The sequence below is a fragment of the Truncatella angustata genome (genome assembly GCF_020726525.1).
Source record: "Truncatella angustata strain MPI-SDFR-AT-0073 chromosome Unknown BKA67scaffold_5, whole genome shotgun sequence".
NCBI lineage: Eukaryota > Fungi > Ascomycota > Sordariomycetes > Amphisphaeriales > Sporocadaceae > Truncatella > Truncatella angustata.
Genome location: NW_025763385.1, coordinates 2,133,506 through 2,153,183, shown reverse-complemented (window position 1 = coordinate 2,153,183; position 19,678 = coordinate 2,133,506). Strand labels below are relative to the sequence as shown.

The window sequence follows — 19,678 nt, the reverse complement described above, 5'->3', positions numbered from 1 at the left end:
GGAATCCATTGACAATCCTAATCAGTAACACTCTAAAGGAGGCGGAGCCTCCATGCAGGCAGAGCCTGCTAGTATTAAAAGAGGTAAGTGTTGAATTGAGAGATTCAACCAGTGACAGTGCAAAGCCCAAGATCCATTCTGGGATAGAGAATGGGATTGACAGTACAAGCAGTAGGTGGTAGATGGCACGGAGTGCCATGTAGCGAAGCTACAGGGATGCGAAGCGTAGCTGAGTCATCTGTTAGGTTTCTCTATGCGAAGACACGCAGTGTCTTAACGGAGTGAACGCTTTTATATAATTTACTATAGAGAAACCATCCCAACGTCAGTTGTCTACCGGGCATTTACTGCCCTAGGCCGGAACGGAGTGGAGGTGTGGAACGCAGTGGAACAAAGAGGTCATTCATTGGCCTGGGGGGGCACACGGCGGAGCGAAGCGACAGAGGGGCTGCAAACACCCCGTTTCAACCATTAAGAGCGAACGAAGAGAGCGTAAGTGGATAGCACACAGGATGTAAGTGCAATAGTCAATGAGTGATTGGCTATGACCGAGGCTGCTGCCTCCTGCTCCTCTGGTTCATTCGTTGTTAAACCCGTGTGGTGGGGCACACTAGTCAACACCCAGAACAAACACCCATTTTTGAAGTGATAGTAGGGGGGCCCCGTTCAATTGGAGTCAATTGTTCCTTCGTTCATGCTTGTAAAAATGGAAGATTTTACCGATATATCAACTGGCTTTGACCCTCTTTGCAAAGAGGATGTTGTGGATGGGGAAGACAAGAAGGAGAAAGAAGACGTACAGGATGTTCAGACGGATGCTGTGAAAGCACCTTCAACGCAAGCATTAGATGATGCAGAGCATAAGTATAAGTTCCAGGGGACACTACTTTTTGTTACTTATAACCAATGTTGTGTTAGCGATCACAAGGAGTTTTACGAGTATCTTCGAGTACATTTGGAGGCACAGATGCCACCAGTATCCGGCGACGGTTCTGAACGAGACAAGGTGGAGATATTTGGAGCAAAGGAGCTACATGAAGATGGTAATCCCCATTACCATGTACTCATCCGTTTTGAGCATCGAGTACACTGGGTGGACACGTACTCCAGACTGGCAGTGCCGTTTGTGGAAGACGGGGTGAAGAAGTTAGTGTCTACTTCTATTCGAGTGGGACATCCACGTAAGGGGCAGCGCCAGAACTTCTACATGAATAGTGTCTGTGCATACATCCTCAAGGGCACAGGTCTTGGTACTGATTGGGTGTTTGGTCACCGCATCAAGGAATTGCCAGGGGCAGGAGAGGCGAGAAGACATCGTGAGAATGAAGTTGCTAGGAGAGCACTGAAATTGAAGTCGAGGCTTGAGACGAGACTCTTTCTAGAGCAGGAGGAACCTGCCAAGTGCGTATGGAACCGTATTAACATGGAGAGACTGTTGTTAACTAAAGAGCCCGAGGCGAGAGCGCGGTATACTGTTGACTATGTACAGGCACCCTATTATCCTACGAAGACTATGATGAAGTGGATGCAACAAAACTTTGCGAAAGACAAGCCTAAGGGGCGGCCGACGTGTCTGGTGTTGATTGGCAACTCCAGGTTAGGCAAAACAGACTGGGCCATGTCTATTGGCAACCCCATCATGATGGTAAATTCCATGGTATTTGATGAGATGACAACGCATTGCAGTCATATTGTGCTCAACGATATGGATTTCAGGAGTTTTAAGGAGTGGAGAGAGTTCATGGGCTGCCAAATGAAGGTTACTATTACTGGCAAGTATAGGGAGGAGAAGCTGTTGGATTGGGGGAAACCCGCCATTTTCACTGCAACCATGGACAACAATCCATTAACTATTCCAAGAGTGGCAGATTATTTTAGACAAAGTGGAGGAGTAGTAGAGTATTTGACAGAGCGACTGTTTTAGAATGGAACACTGTAGCCCGACATAAAAGACTTGCATGTTAAAAAGAGGGCTAGAACTGTGAATATACGTATGGGGGTCCCCCATGCGACGCGGAGCGGCGTGCTCACGACACAAGATAGAGATAGTCAATAGAACCAACAAGACAGACAAAGTCCATTCATGCATGGGTGGAGAGTGGAATCACTCATTCAGCGAATGAAATGCTAAAGCCCCGACTCCATTCGGGGATACAGAATGGGATGAAGAGTACATACAAAGTATGTGCGATGCAGTGTGTACTTCCAGTACACAACGTGGGGGGTTCAGTGACGATGCTTTGTCATCTGTTATGGTTTCTCTAGCGAAGACACGCAGTGTCTTAACGGAGTGGTCGCTTTTATATAATTTACTATAGAGAAACCATCCCCAAATCTTTGGGAAGCTGGGGGTTCCTCCCCCTAAGCCCGGACTGGAAGGGAGGCAAGGAGGTGTGGAGCGCAGCGGAGCACCAGAGTGGTCATTCATGGCAGTAGCGACCCGCACGACCAACGGGAAACAGGGGCTTGCGTTTTCGAACCTATAAGAGGAGCGCAGCGACGTCAGTTGAGAATTACAGGCTGTTAGATTCGTTGTCAATGCTGGGTTGATTGATAACTAGAGGCTGCCGCCTCTCTGACTCCGTCTGTTCATTCGGGCTGAGACCCGGGGGTAGTATAGTCGCTGCATCACAACCATGGGGGGTTGTTGGTCATGGAGCATGGGGAGTGGCTAGACTACTGGAGGCCGTGGACTTATCTGCTCTGCTCCGTGAGGGCTAAAATCGTAGTAAAATCAAGCAAGAAAAGAGGCAATGTCTTGCATTAGTGTGGGCACTAGCAGGAACCTTAATGTAACGAGAGGAAGAAGTGGATGCCGGAAGCAACAGCAACAACACTAACACCAAGCGAGAATGGAATGAATCTGTATCAAATGGCGAAGCGACGGAGTTCGAATGGATTGGGAGTTAATTAGGTGTACTTTGAGCAAGTTACGAGGTAAACGTTGATCGGTGAGTTCTTCGTGGGCAAGGCTGCTATAGAGTGCACTGCATTGCCAGTCATAACAGCAAGTAAGAGACTACAATTCCACATTGGGTATGGAAGCAGTCATGGCATAAAGGCTTGAATATGGGATGATAAAGTAAGTCGTCGGATAAATGGAGTAGGGGAAGTGAGGACTACAACATTATGGACAGTGATTCACGAAGCAAGTGATCTAAACTGGAATCTTAGAGCTTAACATTCCAACTTGGACTACGAGCAAACATAGTCAATGGAACACTGCCAGCCCGACACTCAGTGGATAGATGGTCAAGACTACGGATGACAGTAAGGGCGTCGCCCTTGTCGAAGCGGAGCGGAGGTGCTCATGACACTAGATATATATTGACAATGGAATGACGAAGACACAGAGTGACAATGGAATGACCAAGACAAACATTGACAGTCAACCTACATGACAAACATTAAAGACTAGAATACTGTAGCCCGACATTAAGAGTAGAACTTTACCGCCGGAGGCTCAAGCAAGAGATGTGGAAGGCAGGTAATGGGCAAGGCCCATGCCGAGCGGACTGGACTTACCAGACTAGAGGAGCGATATAGTCTCAACTACAGAACTTGCGTTTTAAGGCTCGTCGACTGTATCTAGTATCCAGACAAATGATTGGCTAGCAGGGCCTTTCATGGTCAATGCCTCTGAGTTTGGGACTTGTAGTTGAAATAAACTCAACGCTCCACTTAGATCGATTTCGTCTAAAATGCAAATCGCTGACGGATTTGCTGAATAACGATCTCGGCTACGGTTGCCTCCTTGTCTGCAAACGTGCCACAACTAACTAGTATTGGGTCGCCAGGCTCAGACAGTGGTAGACTATACGATCGCGGCGTTGCAATCCACGGGCTGCTCTGTTTGGGTAGGTATATATTTTTGCATACAGTATATCGGGGGAGTGACATGTTTCTGGCCGGGACGGCCTAGGGTCGAAGCGGCATGACTCGCAGCAGCACGAACATTATCGAAGCATGACTCGCTCGGTCTCTATCAGTCCAACTAGCGGAGCCTACAAGCCCACTGCTACGTTTCAATTAGGCTTTAAACTTCGTCCGCGATCCGCAACGTCATCCTCACGGGCCCGCGGGCCCGCGCTGCGCCTCGATTGGGAAATAGTCTCTTGCCAGTCCCATCAAGACAGAAAAAATGAGCTGATGGGTTCTCCGAGCTCCTCGACTGTGCATCTCCGAGCTCTTTCGACTGTGTTTATCAATCCCGATCCTACATCAGCACGTAGCGTCTCCCCGGAAAACTAGGAACCAGTAATGAACGACGCATCTGACGATGTGGCTGGCGCTTCGGAGCCGGAGCCGAAGCGAACTGGAGCCGTAGGTATTGAATTGGCGACTTTACCCCTGTCATCATCGTTGGAAAGAAGAGGAAAGCGGTTCTAATACGGTGTTTGATTGGTAGTGTGATCAATGCCGTAAGCGCAAGGTAAGCAGCTTTCCAAATATACTCAACGCCAAAAATAAGTTCTAATGCGACATCGCCATATGTTCAGATCAAATGTGATAGAGGTGTTCCATGCGCAAATTGTATCATAGCCAAGCGGACGTGTAATGCTACCGGGCCGAACTCTGGAGGAGCACGGCAGAGGGTACTTATCTCCTCTCAATAGTAAGTTTTGAATCCCCTGAATACTCGGGTGCAATGCTCCAGTGCTACTGAGCTAAGAATTGGTTTTTTCTTTCTTTCAAAAAGCGAACAGAAGATCGACCGAATTGAGGACCGTTTAGATGGTATCGAGCGCCTCCTCCAAGATGTCATCGCCTCAGTCCGACCACAGAGATCCGAAGTCCCGAGTCTCTCGAGGATGTCCTCACAGCATGAAGTAGACAGTACAATTAGACCGGAAGCCTCGACAGAGGAACCTGCCCTGCTATTTGAAGGTGGTTCATCCCTTACAGCACATACCAACCTCGTGAGCAACCTGGTTAGTCATACCGTCAACCAGACCAATCTTCCAGAGCTCGACCGCGGGATTCAATCGGCGCTATCGACTTTACGGCACATAGTTGATAGACAGTACAAGAAGGCCGTCGGTAATGAATTAGGGTTCTCGAATCAGAAGCCGTTGCCGCGAGGCGGCTTGAGAGAATTGCCGATGCCTCCTTTGCAGGTTGTGCTGCAGCTACTACGGACCATGAAAGGTGGGTTTCAAACGTATTGCGACGGTATTCCCTTCAGAGATATCTTCGCTTATGTTTATCTCCAGATGCTGGGCCAACAGTGCCGTGGACATTACACTGCATATTTCTGCCAATTCCAGCATTTGCGGAGTACTGCCAACGGGTGTACTTCGCTACTGAAGACTTCGACCTAGGCACGTTCATCGTAGTGAACGGTGGACTGTTCTATGCGCTTGGCGGTAGGGGCCTCATTCGAGAAGAATTTGATGATCCGAACATTAGAGCCGACTACTTTAAATACCGAAACATGTGCGCGGACAACTTGGTCGCGGCTTTAGGTAGCATCAGCCTGTTCATGCCCGCAAGCGTTGTGAATATTGAAGCATTACTTCTAGGGGTAGGTAAGAGAATTAGTTACCTGCTTCCCAAGATACTGACAGGCGTAGACAAACTATGCGATTGAGGGTTCAAGACCGTCGCTTGCCTGGAAAATGAGCAACATAGCCGCTCAAATGTGCCAAACTCTTGGCTATCACCAAATGCCAACAGCACAAGGGACACAGGTACACATTCTAGATCAGGAGCGACGTATAGACGCATTGCGCTACACATATATCGTGAACAAAGCTTTAGCTTTGAGGTTAGGAAGGGCTTCAGCATTTCAGGATTATGACATCTCAGTGCCAATTTACGGTCCCGGAAACCGCCAAGAAACTCTTTGGCAGAAGATCGTAGCGGCCCGAGTCCGCCATGCACGAGTGCAAGGCAAGATCTACGAGCAGCTCTACAGCTCTAAAGCACTAGTTGCACCGCCGGAGCACAGAACAAGCCACGCCATGGCTCTTGCGGAAAGCGTGAAGGCCATGATAGCTGACCTCGAACGCATAAAGATAGAGTTTGGGAATTCCCATGATGCGGCCACCCAAGACATGCCCACAAGAGATGCGTCGATACACATATTAGGGTCCCAGATGATCCAATATCAATCGTCGCTCACTTTGATTTACCGTGCGGTGCCGGAGAGTGGCCATACGTCTAATACCTTCGCCGACGAATGCAACGAAGCAGCCCGTATAGCCTTTCAACATCATAGGAGTTGTATGGCACACGCAGTGTCTCCCGTAGCGCAGACAGGCTACGTACATTGGTTAGTCTGTCCTAGTTGCCCTTTCCATCACCACTGACGTCCTAAGGACGCTGCTGTTCGCACCATTCACGCCTTTGATTGCCATATTCTGTCATGCAATCGAAAGGTTAGATGAGGGCGATCTGCGGGAACTAGAGAGCTTCATCGTATCACTGGAGCCAGTCTGCCCCCTGTCAGAATCTACCGAACAGCTCCATCGCCTTGCTCAGGCGCTGCACAATATCGCATTTTTATACATCAAAGCCAAGAAGTCTCAGTTCGGGATGCAAGACACCGTACCGATGGAGCGCGACTTCGAGTCATATTTGACTCGCTTGGGCCTGATGGTACCGGCGACTGGACACACTGGCTATGATAACGTCGCAACTGGTCCCCCGCAAAACCAGCCACTCGGGGGCTGGTTTGCTGGGAATGTGACAATGATGGGATTGCTAGAAGAGGACTTAGGAGACTTCTTCCCCTGAGTTCATGCGTGCCCGAGATGGAACCTGGGAAGGGTCTGTTAAGGGTCGCACCCCAATTAGATACCGGGAAAGACACTGGCGTGGCGCTTCCTTCGCGAAGTCGCACAATGTGCAGCTTCCACCACCGCCGCACACTGTATCGCTTAAATGTGACTGCAATTCATCCTATCGACTGATCGATGTGATCAACATAGCTCTGATATAGAGAAATTGCACAACGTTACAACTTCCAACAGCAGCTTGACATTTAAGGCTGTATGTGTGCATTCGCTCTTCACTTTGGACGCGAAGCGAGACGCGGGGCATGTGGGGTCACTCACCCCTTAAACCCCAATCTTTGCGCATGATGGACTGTCGACTTCGGTCTTCCGTCAAGTAGCGAGAACCTCCAAATCTATAAATGCTCACCGTCTGAGTCACCAAGCCATAAACCGCAAGACATGGTTTGCGAATCGGCACGTCCTATACGCGTCCAATGCTGGCGTTGTTGCAAATTTGTCTGTTCGCAGCACACACTGACCGCCTTTCCTCAGTCGTAAATAGTTTATAAAAGCCATGGAATCAAGTTGCTTCTCACTCGAGTGGTTTGTAGATCAAATGCCAACTGGACTTGCGACCAATTCGACGGTTTCAAGCGAGGCTCTTTGAGTGACCGCGGAACTCTTATGTGCCCTTGATAGACCATAGAAAATGGCCGATACGAATGTCTTGATCATCGGCTGTGGGGTTGCTGGACCCGTTTTGGCTTTGCTACTGCAGGCCAAGGGTTTCAATCCGATAGTCTTTGAGAAGGTTCAGAAGCTTGGAGATGCAGGCGCATCTTTGATGCTAATGCCGAATGGCATGAAAGTGCTAGGTGTCGTGGGGCTAGCCGAAACAATCTATTCCTCGTCCTTTCCAATCGAGGCGTACCAAGATTACACTGCCAAGGGAGACTTGCTTGGCTCCTCGATCCTTCCTGGACAATTTCAGCAGCGATACGGACAGAAAGCAACAGGCATTAAGCGTACGACACTGAATCTCACTCTCAAGGACCGGATGCTAAGGAGTGGTATCGAGTTGAGAGAAGGGCGGGAGCTTTGTGACATCCAGGAGGATGCAACTTCGGTCACTGCGTGTTTCACCAATGGCGAACGAGTGCGTGGTCTCTTCCTCGTCGGCTGCGATGGGATTAAAGGAGTTTCGCGCAGTTGCTTGCTGAAGCGGAAAGGCAGAGCAGAATCAGCTCCGATCTTTACTGGTCTCACCCAAATAGCCGGAATGAGCCCGCTGCCTCAGCAATTGGAAGCGCCTTCGATGAGAAACTGGTACGGCGAAGGTGTGCATGTTATTTCGTATCCGGTATCCCGTGATTGCATCTCGTGGGCAGTGACACTGCCTCAGGCTGATGAGAGCCCCGAGTCATGGCGTCTCTATGAAGGAGGCACCATGCAGGCACTCAAGGAAGAGCTCTCGCTCGTCTTGTTGAAAGACTTCGAACCAGGTGTCATTCAGATGGTTCAGACGGCGGAACGGTTGCTGAGATACGGACTGTTCGATAGAGCTACACTTGAGGTAGATGAGTGGAACAGCAGCCGATGTGTCTTGGTCGGTGATGCTGCTCACCCTACATCGCCACATCTGGGCCAAGGGGCTAATCAGGCATTGGAAGACTGCTTCCACTTGAGCGAAGCGTTAGGCAACATTAGTCGGCTGTCCCGTGCCGCGGATCTTGATCAACCGGACCTACTTTCCATCTTCCGACAGTATGCACGCAGAAGGCAGCCTCGGACAGCAGCATTGGTCAAGGGGGCACGAGCGGCGGGCGAGAAGCGAGTGGTAACGACAGGGATGGGGGACTGCGAGGCAAGGAATAGGAGAGTGGCGGCGGAATGGCAAGACATCGTAGGCATCAGAGCAAAGTTCGACGGTATATGCAAAGAGCCCTTCGAGGCCGCATTTATCTAACTAGATGTTTAATAAAATAGCATGAAAAGAACTGTTGCGATTGTTAAGTGACTTACTGGCGTTAATCGCATCCTACTTTTCAGTCCCATCGAAGCGAAAGTATCCTGGATGACAGGCTCTGTGGCTTGGGATAGATATGGGTTCCAAGTTAGCAAGCTCAGATACTACAGAACTCAGTTGAGTATAAAGTAGTATAGTTAAAGTTACGGGAAACAGTTTAAAACAAATGAAAGCATGGACAGATGATAAAGGTATCATGGTGTGAGACGAACAGCGTTGAGACCTGAAGTAGCTGTTTCCGTAGAGTCACGGGTCGGTTCTTGACTTGCAATTTGCGTCATGATGGGTTGCTCTCCGTAGCTGGCACATTGCTACTTTTTTAGACTAAGTCTGTTCGTTGATCGTCGCTTCATGGCAGTTCTTCAATGGTAACTGCCAGCAGAAGTCTTATCTTTCAATTAATTTTCAAAACAGCTACCGGGAATTGACACGCTCTCTCATCAATGTCCAAAAGCAATCCTGGACTGTTCCGATTGATTCGAGCAGAATCTTCACCCCGTCATTGCACATCACTAGCATCATAACTTTTCACCATCACTCTGAAATTCGTCAACCTCTCTGCCGAGCTACGGCTCATCATCTGGGACTTGGCAGTACGACAGGAGATAGGCATCATGTTCACTTGCACCAAAGGCGAGCCAAGAATTACACCAACCAAGTACATGGCATCTCCCTTGCTCCGCATCAGCCACGAAAGTCGTAATTGCACACTTCAATATTACAACACAGAATCGTTCACAAAGCTAGTAATTTTTGATACCTGGAAAACCAAACGGGTCGACGAGAAGGTGATGACAGAGACTGCCGGAATTATCTACGTCAACTTTCGTCAAGACTTGATGGTCATCGCAGACGGTCCATTTGGAAAGACCACCTGGCTCGCGAAAAGTATGCGCGATGATAAGTTCGGGGGCTCATACTATCGCTACTACGCAGAGCTCTACCAAAATTTGCGCGAGCAAGTACGCCGCGTAGCTATTTACTTGCCCCAAGTCGATACCAGTCGTCAAGTAGGGGTTTTATTACCCCTGATCCAACAATCACGGAATAATCCCCAAGAAGAGTTGCGACGCCCACAAGGACTCTTCCCAAATGTGACAGAAACTTTGCGTTTCATACCCCCAAAGATCAGGAAGCAAAAACATGGACCAACTCAGTTCAACAATGGCGAGGCTACACATGGGCAACATGGCTATCGCTCGTACTGCTAGCTCTATAAACGCTAACACAAGACGACATGAGGATTGCAGTCAGGTCATATCAAGTTACTAGATATGCAGCGTGCTGATTTGCATATTCGTGTCATAAACAGGACTTTTCATTACTTGCTAGCGACATATGTGAAGTAATGTTCCGCAGCTATTACTCTCTCCCGTTCTGTGTCTGTGAATATGATAGTGTCTGCCATAATTTGCTATATGAATGAAGAAAGAGCTCTATTATACTGATTTGCTCGTATATCTTACCTAGTTAAAATATGGATTGACCTGAACTACTATTGTAAGTATTCGCTGTACTAAGCATGCTCTTAATTTGGGAGATATGCTTCCTTGGCGAAAATATTCATCGTAAATGGTCTACCGGAACCGATCAATCCCTGCCACTAATTACTGTATTCCTCACAGCCCTGAATGTTGTGATCACCCGCCATCAACAGCATGGGAAAACCCATAAGAAGCAGCTGGATTTTGCTGACATCCCCGCCTGAGCTTCGTCTCATGGCAGGGGAGAAAATGACGTAGCACAGGCTGTAGAACTAATTCCTTCGTTCACGCCAAGAAGCCAGAGTTCGCAATCATCACCATGGTGGCCGCCGATATTTCCCTCCCGGTCTCCGAGATGTCAGTCGATGATTCCAACAAGATTCTTCACCTCCCTTCTACCTTGAACTAGCGACGAGAACCATAAATGTACTTACAAAGCATTGTAGCACCAAGCTGACCATCCACGACGACCACATACCACCCGGAAGCACCGCGGGTATCGTTTTCATCAACTCAAAGACCGGCATATTCGTAATCACTGAAGGACCCAAGCAAACCTCAAGCTACCAGACACGCAGTTTTTAAACAGAACGGGGGGATTTCTTTTTCTTTTTCTTTTGCCGTTGCCAACCCGATGTGCGCCTCGCTTGCCCGGCTCTATACGCAGGCACATGCACGCAGTGCGACATCCCGATGTGGGTGCGTGCACATCTAGTTTACGTTGACTGACTGATACGCAATTCCTAGTTGCGCGGGAAAATGTGGTCTACGGCATCACTACAGGCGCATAACTGGACGCAGTCAGCGAGCAGGGAAACCGAAAAGCACTCTCAATACTATTGATACGCACTGACAGCCCCTGATTTATGTGATGGTAAAAAGTATAATTGTACAGCAATATACTGGTTGTTTCTTGCGACCTTTTGACTTTGTGATTCCACTCTTCAGCCGCCCTCATGGCGTACCATGCTTTGGTGCAACATTGCTGGCATAGTACTAACAAGATAGCGATATCAAAGACGACCTGCTGTTTTCTAGATGTGTCATAAGCTATTGCAGCATCTGCGTCTGGCCACACAATGAATGCGCATCACGGCAACAAGTCACCTAAGGTTAGGGTATCTGGGGGTTGAGAAAAATATACTAAATTGATATCTCTGACTTGTGATTCTGAAAGCTCACTCTCCAAGCAACTGGCTGTTTCTTTCTAGGCGATAATGGCCAGAAAGTCCCAACAAGATTCCTGGTGGAGGTGATAGAGTCACATAACTTCCTCTTTTTTATTTTGGGGGGGTTTTTTTAATCATTTTGGCATTCTGCCAGTCAACTGGCAGCAGAACCAGAACATTATCCCTCAACCCCGGCCATAGTCCCGTGGGCGTTACCACACCCCCACCACAACATGTGTGCGACACTCCGGTTCCATCTCTGCCGTGAGCGAGCTTTCGTTCCAAATCTTCATGGACCTGCCCGTCGAACCCCGCCACCTCATCTAGGAGCAGGCACTCGCAAACGAGACAGGATAACGCATCGCATTCTAAGGTGCAGAAGCACATAATTCCATCATTTTTCTACGATGCGGGAGCACATTATACTTTCATTCTAGCCCAGGCTCTAATATCTCCTTTGCTCTGGTCGTATCTAGAAAAAGGGGAGAATGGATGGCCAAGCCTTGCTTGCCCGAACCCGCATATGGATGATGAAAGACCGCGTCGTGTATGTCGTGAACTAATACCTCTCAACGACATCGACAGCGACACGGGAGGCGAATAATGAGAGGTGTGCATGCCAGCCAGCAACATTTTGTCGGCGAGCTGCATACACGCAATGAAACATCTACCGGTATAAATGCGACCAGTCATGTTGTCTCATGACATACCGCCTGAACAAATCAAGTTGCATCACAAGGGTATTCAGTACCTTCCAATGCGACATGCTGAGGAAGCCTTTCCTCCCCACGTGTCATGTTTTGACTTTTTCGGATTATAGTTGACAGTTTTGAACCGCTTCAACACTGAAACAATGGGGCGCAACGCACATTAGGCTGTCACATGTCGAAATAGTATGCGACTGCTGCCGTGTAGCTGGCAGTTGCCGCGGTAGTACTCTCAGGCTCCCATCCGTATTGCTCGCCGTGCCTTTTGCGTGTTGGTAGCTCAACATCTTCGTTGCTCGCATCGTTTTAGAAGGCGCTGCAGACATAGCAGGGTCGTGTCGGGGTGGAAATATCGATTGATCGGCTCGAAGATGATAGGAGGAACTGCCAATACCGCTTCGGGCAGTATGGTTCTGAGGATTCGGAGGGCGAGGGCTTTACTTCACAAAACCTTTGGGAGTACTCGGGACTGCGAGCAATTTGGCGAAAGCACAGTGGGTGTGATGCGAAAGCACTACTCGATAGAAGTTTGTCGCATGCTGATCGCGTCTGCGGCGAGTCAATATGCACGATGAGCCCGAGTATTCTTACCGGCTAGGGCGCTCAGCTCCTCGCGAAGACTGAACCGTCCCAAATTTCGAGAACCGCAAAGTCTCACAGTGGTGCCCAAGTCTATAACTCAGTGATCCGCTCGGGTAAGCCACGATGTTACCGGGCACCTGGGGCGCCATGTGTAATGTCGAGTGGCTGCCAGAAACCGAAAGGCGAAAGGGAAACCAATGGTGGGCAGCGCGCCATGTGCGGTGCTCAGACCAAGAAGGAGAACTTTGCAGGGTTTCATGGCTTTCCTGGCTGATGAATTGGGGATTTGGGGAAGGTTACGAAGGTTCCAGCCGAGAACACATCCAGACGGCTCTGCGCTGCGCGGTGACAGCTCAAATGCTTGGGATCCTTTGCTGTTGTGTAACGTCAGGGCCATGAGGCTCCGAGATGCCGGCACTGGGCGGACCGATTCTCACCCCATTGGCCGAAAAGTTTTCTAGATCCGATCCACTTCTCATTTCCTCACGGCTGGCAAGATCGTTCTTTCGTTCGTCTGGGAATTGATCCCTTTTTGTAGGACGTGCAAAAACACGCTTCCCTTCACAGTGTTGATTCTCTCCATGTCCTATTGCCATAGTTCCACGTTTTATACTTTCTTATCTGCCGCTTTGCAGGTTGCGCCGACACGCCTATTCATGTCCTGCTGGAGAGGAGGGCCCAACTTTGGGTTGAAACTACGGGAGTCCTCGGACCACTATGCTTGATGGCCCAGAGGCTCGGGTCAGCAACATAAGCTCACTCACTTCTCACCCTGATTTGCATCCATGCACCCAGAGGCTTTACTGTGAATCTCGCGGTCTCTTTACCATATGTCTTGACCTCTCTTGAAGCCTACATATTCCTTCCGTTTTCTTAATCATCCCCGTCAAAAACAAACGGGACAGCCGCCAAGTGGGGGCCACCAGTGGGGGCAACACTATGCTGTTTCTGTCTATTCTTGATTCTTTTCCTGATTCATGCCCGTTCAGAGCCATGCAAACTCAATTCTGGTGTTCCAACAGCTTGACCCAAGCACCAAGTAAGACAACTTGAGTTCGACGTTGCAGGCACAGAAGGTTTTCCAGTTACGTAGTGACGATTACGGCAACCAACGTGAAGTGCCATGATTCAAGAAGTGTGCCACACCTCGAATTCACCTAGAAAGACAAGCCAAAAAAAAAAAAGTGCCTCAGGTTCTGCAAGTTGAAACTGGTCAGCAACAGTGAAAGGGATCCACCCGACATCCCCCGAAGCACCCTGTCGCCTTGCGCATCCATCAAAATTTCCGGTAGCCTTGTCTCATTCGGGTAGCTTTGTCAAATTTTCTCGAGAGCTTTGGCCGTTTCGTGACCCACACAGTTGTGGATGTCATCACTCTCTCTGTGCTTTTTGGCCGATCGACCTGCGAAGTTCCGTTTTCCCAGCTGATATCGGTTGCTTTGGGTATCTAACCGGCTGTCCTGTTCCATCTGGCCCCTTCGTTTTTCCGAGCTCTCCCTTCCTTACTTCCCAAAGCTCTTTTCCCCAGATCACACACAGCTTCCTGTCTCTTCCCATCCATCAACCTCAATTCTATTGCATCAAACCATCCACACCTCTCCTCTCAAACCATCCACAACCATCACAATGGCCGCTCTCCGTGTCTCTTCTCAGCGCCTGGCTTCCGCCATGGCCCGCCCTGCCATGCGCTCCGTTGCCGCCAAGCGCGTTGCCAGTACGTGATTGAAAAATAGAAAACTTTTTCTTGAAGCTTAATGAGCTCAATGAACTCCATCAAGAGCTCAATTGACCTCAACGGCCTCCGACAATGGCTAATCGAATACATCACAGGCCCCATCTCCCGCCAGGTTATGCAGAAGCGTGCCTACTCCTCCGAGATGGCCAACGCCCTTGTTGAGGTCTCCAAGAACTTGGGTATGGGTTCCGCCGCCATTGGTTTGACTGGTGCTGGTATCGGTATCGGTCTCGTCTTCTCTGCCCTCTTGACCTCGGTCGCCCGCAACCCTGCCCTCCGTGGACAGCTTTTCTCTTACGCCATTCTGGGTTTCGCTTTCGTCGAGGCCATCGGTCTCTTCGATCTCATGGTTGCCCTCATGGCCAAGTTCGTACGTCTTACCGAGAAAATCCCGCACCCCGACCGCACATGGCCTTCTAACATGATGTCTAGACTTAAATGCTCTGCTCCACACTTGCGGAGGCTGGGCTCACACAACGATCTGGACTGTGTGAAAAGCGATCGAGTTGCGATGCCTCGTGGCGCGCTGTTGTCACGATACATCCTGTGTTCATCTGGAATCCAGCATAGAATAATAGAGGCATAGATCGGGGACGCCGGAGGCATAGATGGAAGGCTTGCATAGCAATGGATCTTTGTAAACAAGAACCGGAGGAGGAGGACCGTCAAAAGTCTTTCGGGACCTGTAAAATATAACCACCATCACCCAGAATCATCTCTCTGGTCTTGTTATACTAAAGAAAGGAGTTTCTTTTGTCGCATGAAAATGAAATTCCTGTGATTCCCAACTCCAATTGAGCTTTTTTGATGGCAATCAAACCCATGCCCTGGCATTGGCCTCGATATGCCTGCCGTTGATGTGATCAGGGATTACTTATCCGGGCCCAGGACTTTCAATCAACTCAAGTCTTGATGACGGCTTTGTTGACTACTCAACCGCTCAATTGAACTGGCCGATAAGCATGCATGCTCGGTTCGTCCACACCGTGACTTCACGACGCGATACGGTATCTGGGTTCAGATGGCTGGATGAGGGCTTTTTCGTCAGACCCACTTCTGTCTGAATCCCTCGGCCACGCTCAGTGTTGTCCGCTTCCCGTTCAGTGTCACAGTGCCCACCACGTTGACACCCCACTTGTCGATTGGGCGTCCCCATCGTCGTTTCTAATGTCCCAATCAGAACGCTCAATTGTGTCCTCGTGGGGTATTGAATGATGATGAGATAATAATGATTCTAGGCCTGAAAAGGAAGACGGCCGGCGAAAAGATAAAAAGGCCCCAGGTACTTAACTGTTTCTGGTAATGGTCTGCCTGAGAAAGAAGAGTGAGACCCACGGGAACGGCAGTATTTGATCCATAAGTTCCCCAGATCTGCTCAGGCTTGGTTGCACTCTTATCTCAACCTTCCGTGAGGAAGCCATCGACACAGGCACAACTCTGCGACAGGCCTGTCCCGTGGACTGCGAAAAACAGTCTGGATCCATGATCAGAAAGTGAACCATTGCAATACGACAGCGGCCTTTCGAACTATCATAAGTGCCAAGCAACAACGAGCTGGCACCAACCATGGGGAAAATCATGTTGCCATTGATCAACAGCAAAAGGTTGATTCCGATCTGGTAGACCAAGCAGCCGGCTCGGGAAGCCTTAACGACGCTATCGTGCTCTGCATGCAAAGGGTCTCGATCTGGCAGGCAGACAGACTGCTTGCAGCTGGTGACGGTCTATAGGGATATTTCGACAGTCTAGTTCGCCATGCTCACAAGTTCAGCATGTCAGCATTCTAGGTCTGCGGGGCGAGGTGCCTTGAATGCTCCGACGAGTCGCATTAGCCAGACTCTACCTGGGAATGCGTGTCAGAACCTGGGAAGTTCCCTGTCAACGGGTTGCTAAACTCTAGGGGCTCGAACTCAGCAGCAGTCGGTGTTGGCATCCACGACCGTCCAACCATGTAAACCAGGCAAGATACATGGTATCCACCTTCGTCGGCAGTACGATTGCGTCAAACTCGACAGCCTCTACCTCAGAACTTCGAACGACTGGGCGTCGTCATGAAGGTAAGTTTTCAGAGAATTGCCGGCGTCAATTGTCGAACGAGTCATGGCGGGGTAAGTCGCTCTACGAGGGATCCAATGGATCAGTGCTGTGTGGTTTGTATCGTTCGCCGGCCAAAAGCTTGCTCATCTCTCGTGGCTTGATGGTGGCACATTTGGCCTGCAATGATGGTAAGAATTAGATGGAGTGACGTTGGGGAAATAAGGTGAAGTTGGATTAGAGTCGGGCATGGGGCTCTTTTGTGTGATGCAAGTCACTGGAACGTGAATGTTTTGGGGAGAGGGAGGGGGGCAGGGACGAGGGAACTCGTGTGCCGATTCCTCCTTGCCTCCTCCTCGCCAACCGCCTTTTCAAATTGGAATGGTGCATTTCCCCTCACGAAGACGAATCAGAATCAGCTGATTCGCATGCGACCTGGACAATTGCAACCTGCAGTGAAACCTCGACCTTACCCCAAACCTTCCCCAGACCCCGGATTTGTACCAAGTAGGGGCGCAAGCATAGCCCAGAGCATAGCCCAGAGCGAGGGCATTCCTCCCCACAATTCTACTGGTTAGGCTCTGCAACTCTGCTAGGGCTCCCGTGCTTCCCGCCTTCCCCGCCTCTCCGAGCCCACTCTTCCTTTCTTTTCCGTCTTGTTGCATTCTATGAGATTGGCCACACGACGCTTGCACAAACATGCCGGATAAGGTTGTGGTCGGTCAATATTAACGCCGGCCCAGTATATTTTGAATTACCACTTGAACTCAATTCGTCTTATTTCGTACGGCATGAGCCAAAACAACCGTCGTTCCTTTGTGCTCTGCTGACGTGGCATCGAGACTCACCATCCTCAGAAGTACTACATCCACGCAGATGCGTTCCGTTACCAGAGCCGCCCGTTTCTGCACCTGTACGCCATCTGTTGTCCGACTTCCCCCAACACTTTTTAAAAGACTGCGTGCCACTGCTGTCAGAACTCTCAAGCTAACGCTGTTAGTCATCATTTCTGGACCAATCTCATATTCTTAGCAACGCTCCCCACATGTCCCGCGGAATTCGTGAACCCACCTAACTGCAGCCTTCATGGCCGTCGAACGCTGACATTGATTTGATGGAAATCGATTACCGGTAGAGAACACCTGTTGAAATAGCCTACAGCCGATTCAACCTTTGTTAGACTTACATAACGACGCGGAGGCAGTCAGGCCGTACTCGCTTGCGCACATTGGATTGTCAGTCTACAACAGGGTCATCGATCGACACGCACGACAAACGCCCGCATTGGCTCCCAAGTGCATATGGTTGGGGTTGGCTTTCGTTTGAAATCAATGATAAAACCAATCGTGTAGAGAACCGTGTTAGCTGGCGGGTTTGTGTGGGATTCTGCTCACGACTCTTACTGACCACTGATCTCTGTGCGAACCACATAGTTGAACATAGACATAATAAATTAGGCCATGCATATAGAACGAATTGTGGTATTTTTGAAATGATAAACACCAAACAAGTAGTTGCCAGCTCTGCTCAACCCTCGTGCCATGTTTTGGATATAATGGCCATCATCACAACAAAAAGGATGTGGAGTAGTGTGTTCATTTGTTTGAGCCTTACTGTGAGCAACTCCTCCATATACCAATACAAAAAAAAAAATGCATGTCATGGTACTGTACACATATAAAAGCTGCCATAGTTGACAGAGCAGGTAAAGTGGAAGGGTGTTTGCGTCTGGCGGCCATGCTCGACTATATCTTGTCCCCATAATAGGACAGTCAGTTACATTCAGCAGGGCAATTGCGGCATCCTGAGTGCCACAATACCGTCGTGTTTCATCATTTCACCACGCATCAAGGACACAGTCTGCCAAGGTTTATATAATCTGGGCCAATTGTGATATCATTTACTAGCACAAACCTTCAAGTAGCTTCTTGAGAGGGACCTTCCACGACGTGCACCAGTATGGCACAGCTCTTCGCTTACGCTATGGTGATGACTGGTGTTCGATTGAATGTGCCTCTAGTGTCTACTGTCGCAGGATATAATGCGTCCAATCTCAATCTGTTGTCGGTCCAGATAAGTCATTGCTTTTCTATGAGCAGCCACGGGATGCTTGGTCTGTGCGACGGCTCATACAGCCACTATAGCGGCTCCAAAGGCAGATTGGAGTACCTCATTTCCCCCTGGAAGCTTAAGACCGCTCAGCTTGGCATATATTAAGAGCGATGATGGACTGATTCTATGCTCGAGATAGGCCATAACTTGAGGCTCTTTCACACCACGTTCATTACCTGTTTGTTTCATAATCACACTCTTTACCTGGAATCTATCATGGCGCAAAGTAATCTCGGAGCCATCAGGCTCATCCTAACCATGCTATTGCCTCTATTCCTTCTCCCGTCGATTTTTCTTGTCCAAGGTGCTGTTATCAACGTGCCCGATGATGTCAAGCGCGATGTCCACGAGCTCGATGCTCGCACCTGGCTGACATATGATCAGTGGAATGCCATGAACATCCAGAACAACTACCGAAGAGGCAGAAACCTGCGGCCGCTTGTCTGGGACACTGTTCTGCAGCGAGATGCCCAGAACTGGGCATATCACCTCGCCTTTATCGACCAGATGGTACATTCCCAAAACAGAGGTAGCGAAGGAGAAAACTTGGCCTGGATCAGGTACGCTTGTCCACTTTCCATGCTCTTGAAAGATAATCGTTGTCTAATTGTTGTTATTCGTGTTGTCTTGTAGCGGCGGTAGCAATCCTTTGAGTATATCTGCCCAGATGTGGATGGATGAAGATAAGGACTACTGGGGACAGATCATTCCCAACGGCAATTTCGAGGCGTATGGCCACTACAGTAAGACTTCAGTTCCTATAACGATTCGGTGGCTTTCCTGTTGACACTGTTCTTCAGCGCAAGCAATGTGGAAGAGTACCACTAGGATAGGTATGGCAAGCGCTAGAGCTCGTAGTGGCCGTATCTATACTGTCGCCAGGTATTGGCAGGCAGGAAATATCTATGGTCAAAGACCGTACTAGATGATTCGGAGGCTGCCAGATGGATATTAAACTGTACCAGAGGTCTTTATCTCATCCTTATAAGTCTCTCTTGTCGCTCCTCGCCGAAAGCCTAGAATTGCCAGCGGTCTATGAGATATGGTTCAACAACATACGAGATAACAGTCGACACAAAGCTACAGCGCAATAACCTGGCAGATCAATAC

At 49.3% G+C, this 19,678-nt stretch overlaps 6 protein-coding genes across 6 annotated transcripts; all 6 read left to right on the top strand.

Moving 5' to 3' along the window:
- Positions 1 to 694: 694 nt before the first annotated feature.
- BKA67DRAFT_568729 (uncharacterized protein) lies at positions 695 to 1,941 on the top strand (the record flags this gene model as incomplete). Its single annotated transcript, XM_046103052.1, has 2 exons — positions 695 to 864; positions 919 to 1,941. 2 exons carry the CDS (start codon positions 695 to 697, stop codon positions 1,922 to 1,924), a joined length of 1,176 nt encoding a protein of 391 aa, XP_045957433.1. The 3' UTR covers positions 1,925 to 1,941.
- A 2,558-nt stretch (positions 1,942 to 4,499) lies between these two features.
- On the top strand, positions 4,500 to 6,738 carry BKA67DRAFT_519399 (uncharacterized protein; the record flags this gene model as incomplete). Its single annotated transcript, XM_046098097.1, has 5 exons — positions 4,500 to 4,615; positions 4,700 to 5,148; positions 5,214 to 5,524; positions 5,574 to 6,274; positions 6,321 to 6,738. Coding segments are annotated over 5 exons (1,995 nt in total), but the record flags the coding sequence as incomplete, so codon positions are not given.
- A 370-nt stretch (positions 6,739 to 7,108) lies between these two features.
- On the top strand, positions 7,109 to 8,716 carry BKA67DRAFT_568722 (uncharacterized protein). Its single transcript, XM_046103051.1, has one exon. The coding sequence runs from the start codon at positions 7,429 to 7,431 to the stop codon at positions 8,683 to 8,685; it is 1,257 nt and encodes a 418-aa protein (XP_045957431.1). The 5' UTR covers positions 7,109 to 7,428; the 3' UTR covers positions 8,686 to 8,716.
- Positions 8,717 to 9,359: 643 nt separating this feature from the next.
- On the top strand, positions 9,360 to 9,956 carry BKA67DRAFT_536847 (uncharacterized protein; the record flags this gene model as incomplete). The annotated part of the gene is made up of 1 exon (XM_046100223.1): positions 9,360 to 9,956. One exon carries the CDS (start codon positions 9,360 to 9,362, stop codon positions 9,954 to 9,956), a length of 597 nt encoding a protein of 198 aa, XP_045957430.1.
- A 4,357-nt stretch (positions 9,957 to 14,313) lies between these two features.
- On the top strand, positions 14,314 to 14,860 carry BKA67DRAFT_536846 (H+-transporting two-sector ATPase lipid-binding protein precursor; the record flags this gene model as incomplete). The annotated part of the gene is made up of 3 exons (XM_046100222.1): positions 14,314 to 14,401; positions 14,518 to 14,792; positions 14,855 to 14,860. 3 exons carry the CDS (start codon positions 14,314 to 14,316, stop codon positions 14,858 to 14,860), a joined length of 369 nt encoding a protein of 122 aa, XP_045957429.1.
- Positions 14,861 to 18,784: 3,924 nt separating this feature from the next.
- On the top strand, positions 18,785 to 19,493 carry BKA67DRAFT_659791 (CAP domain-containing protein; the record flags this gene model as incomplete). The annotated part of the gene is made up of 3 exons (XM_046107516.1): positions 18,785 to 19,128; positions 19,202 to 19,311; positions 19,369 to 19,493. 3 exons carry the CDS (start codon positions 18,785 to 18,787, stop codon positions 19,491 to 19,493), a joined length of 579 nt encoding a protein of 192 aa, XP_045957428.1.
- Between the last annotated feature and the right edge of the window lie 185 nt (positions 19,494 to 19,678).

Coding starts and splice junctions, on each gene's coding strand:
- BKA67DRAFT_568722 (XM_046103051.1), top strand. CDS start 7,429: ATGGCCGATACGAATGTCTTGATCATCGGCTGTGGGGTTGCTGGACCC.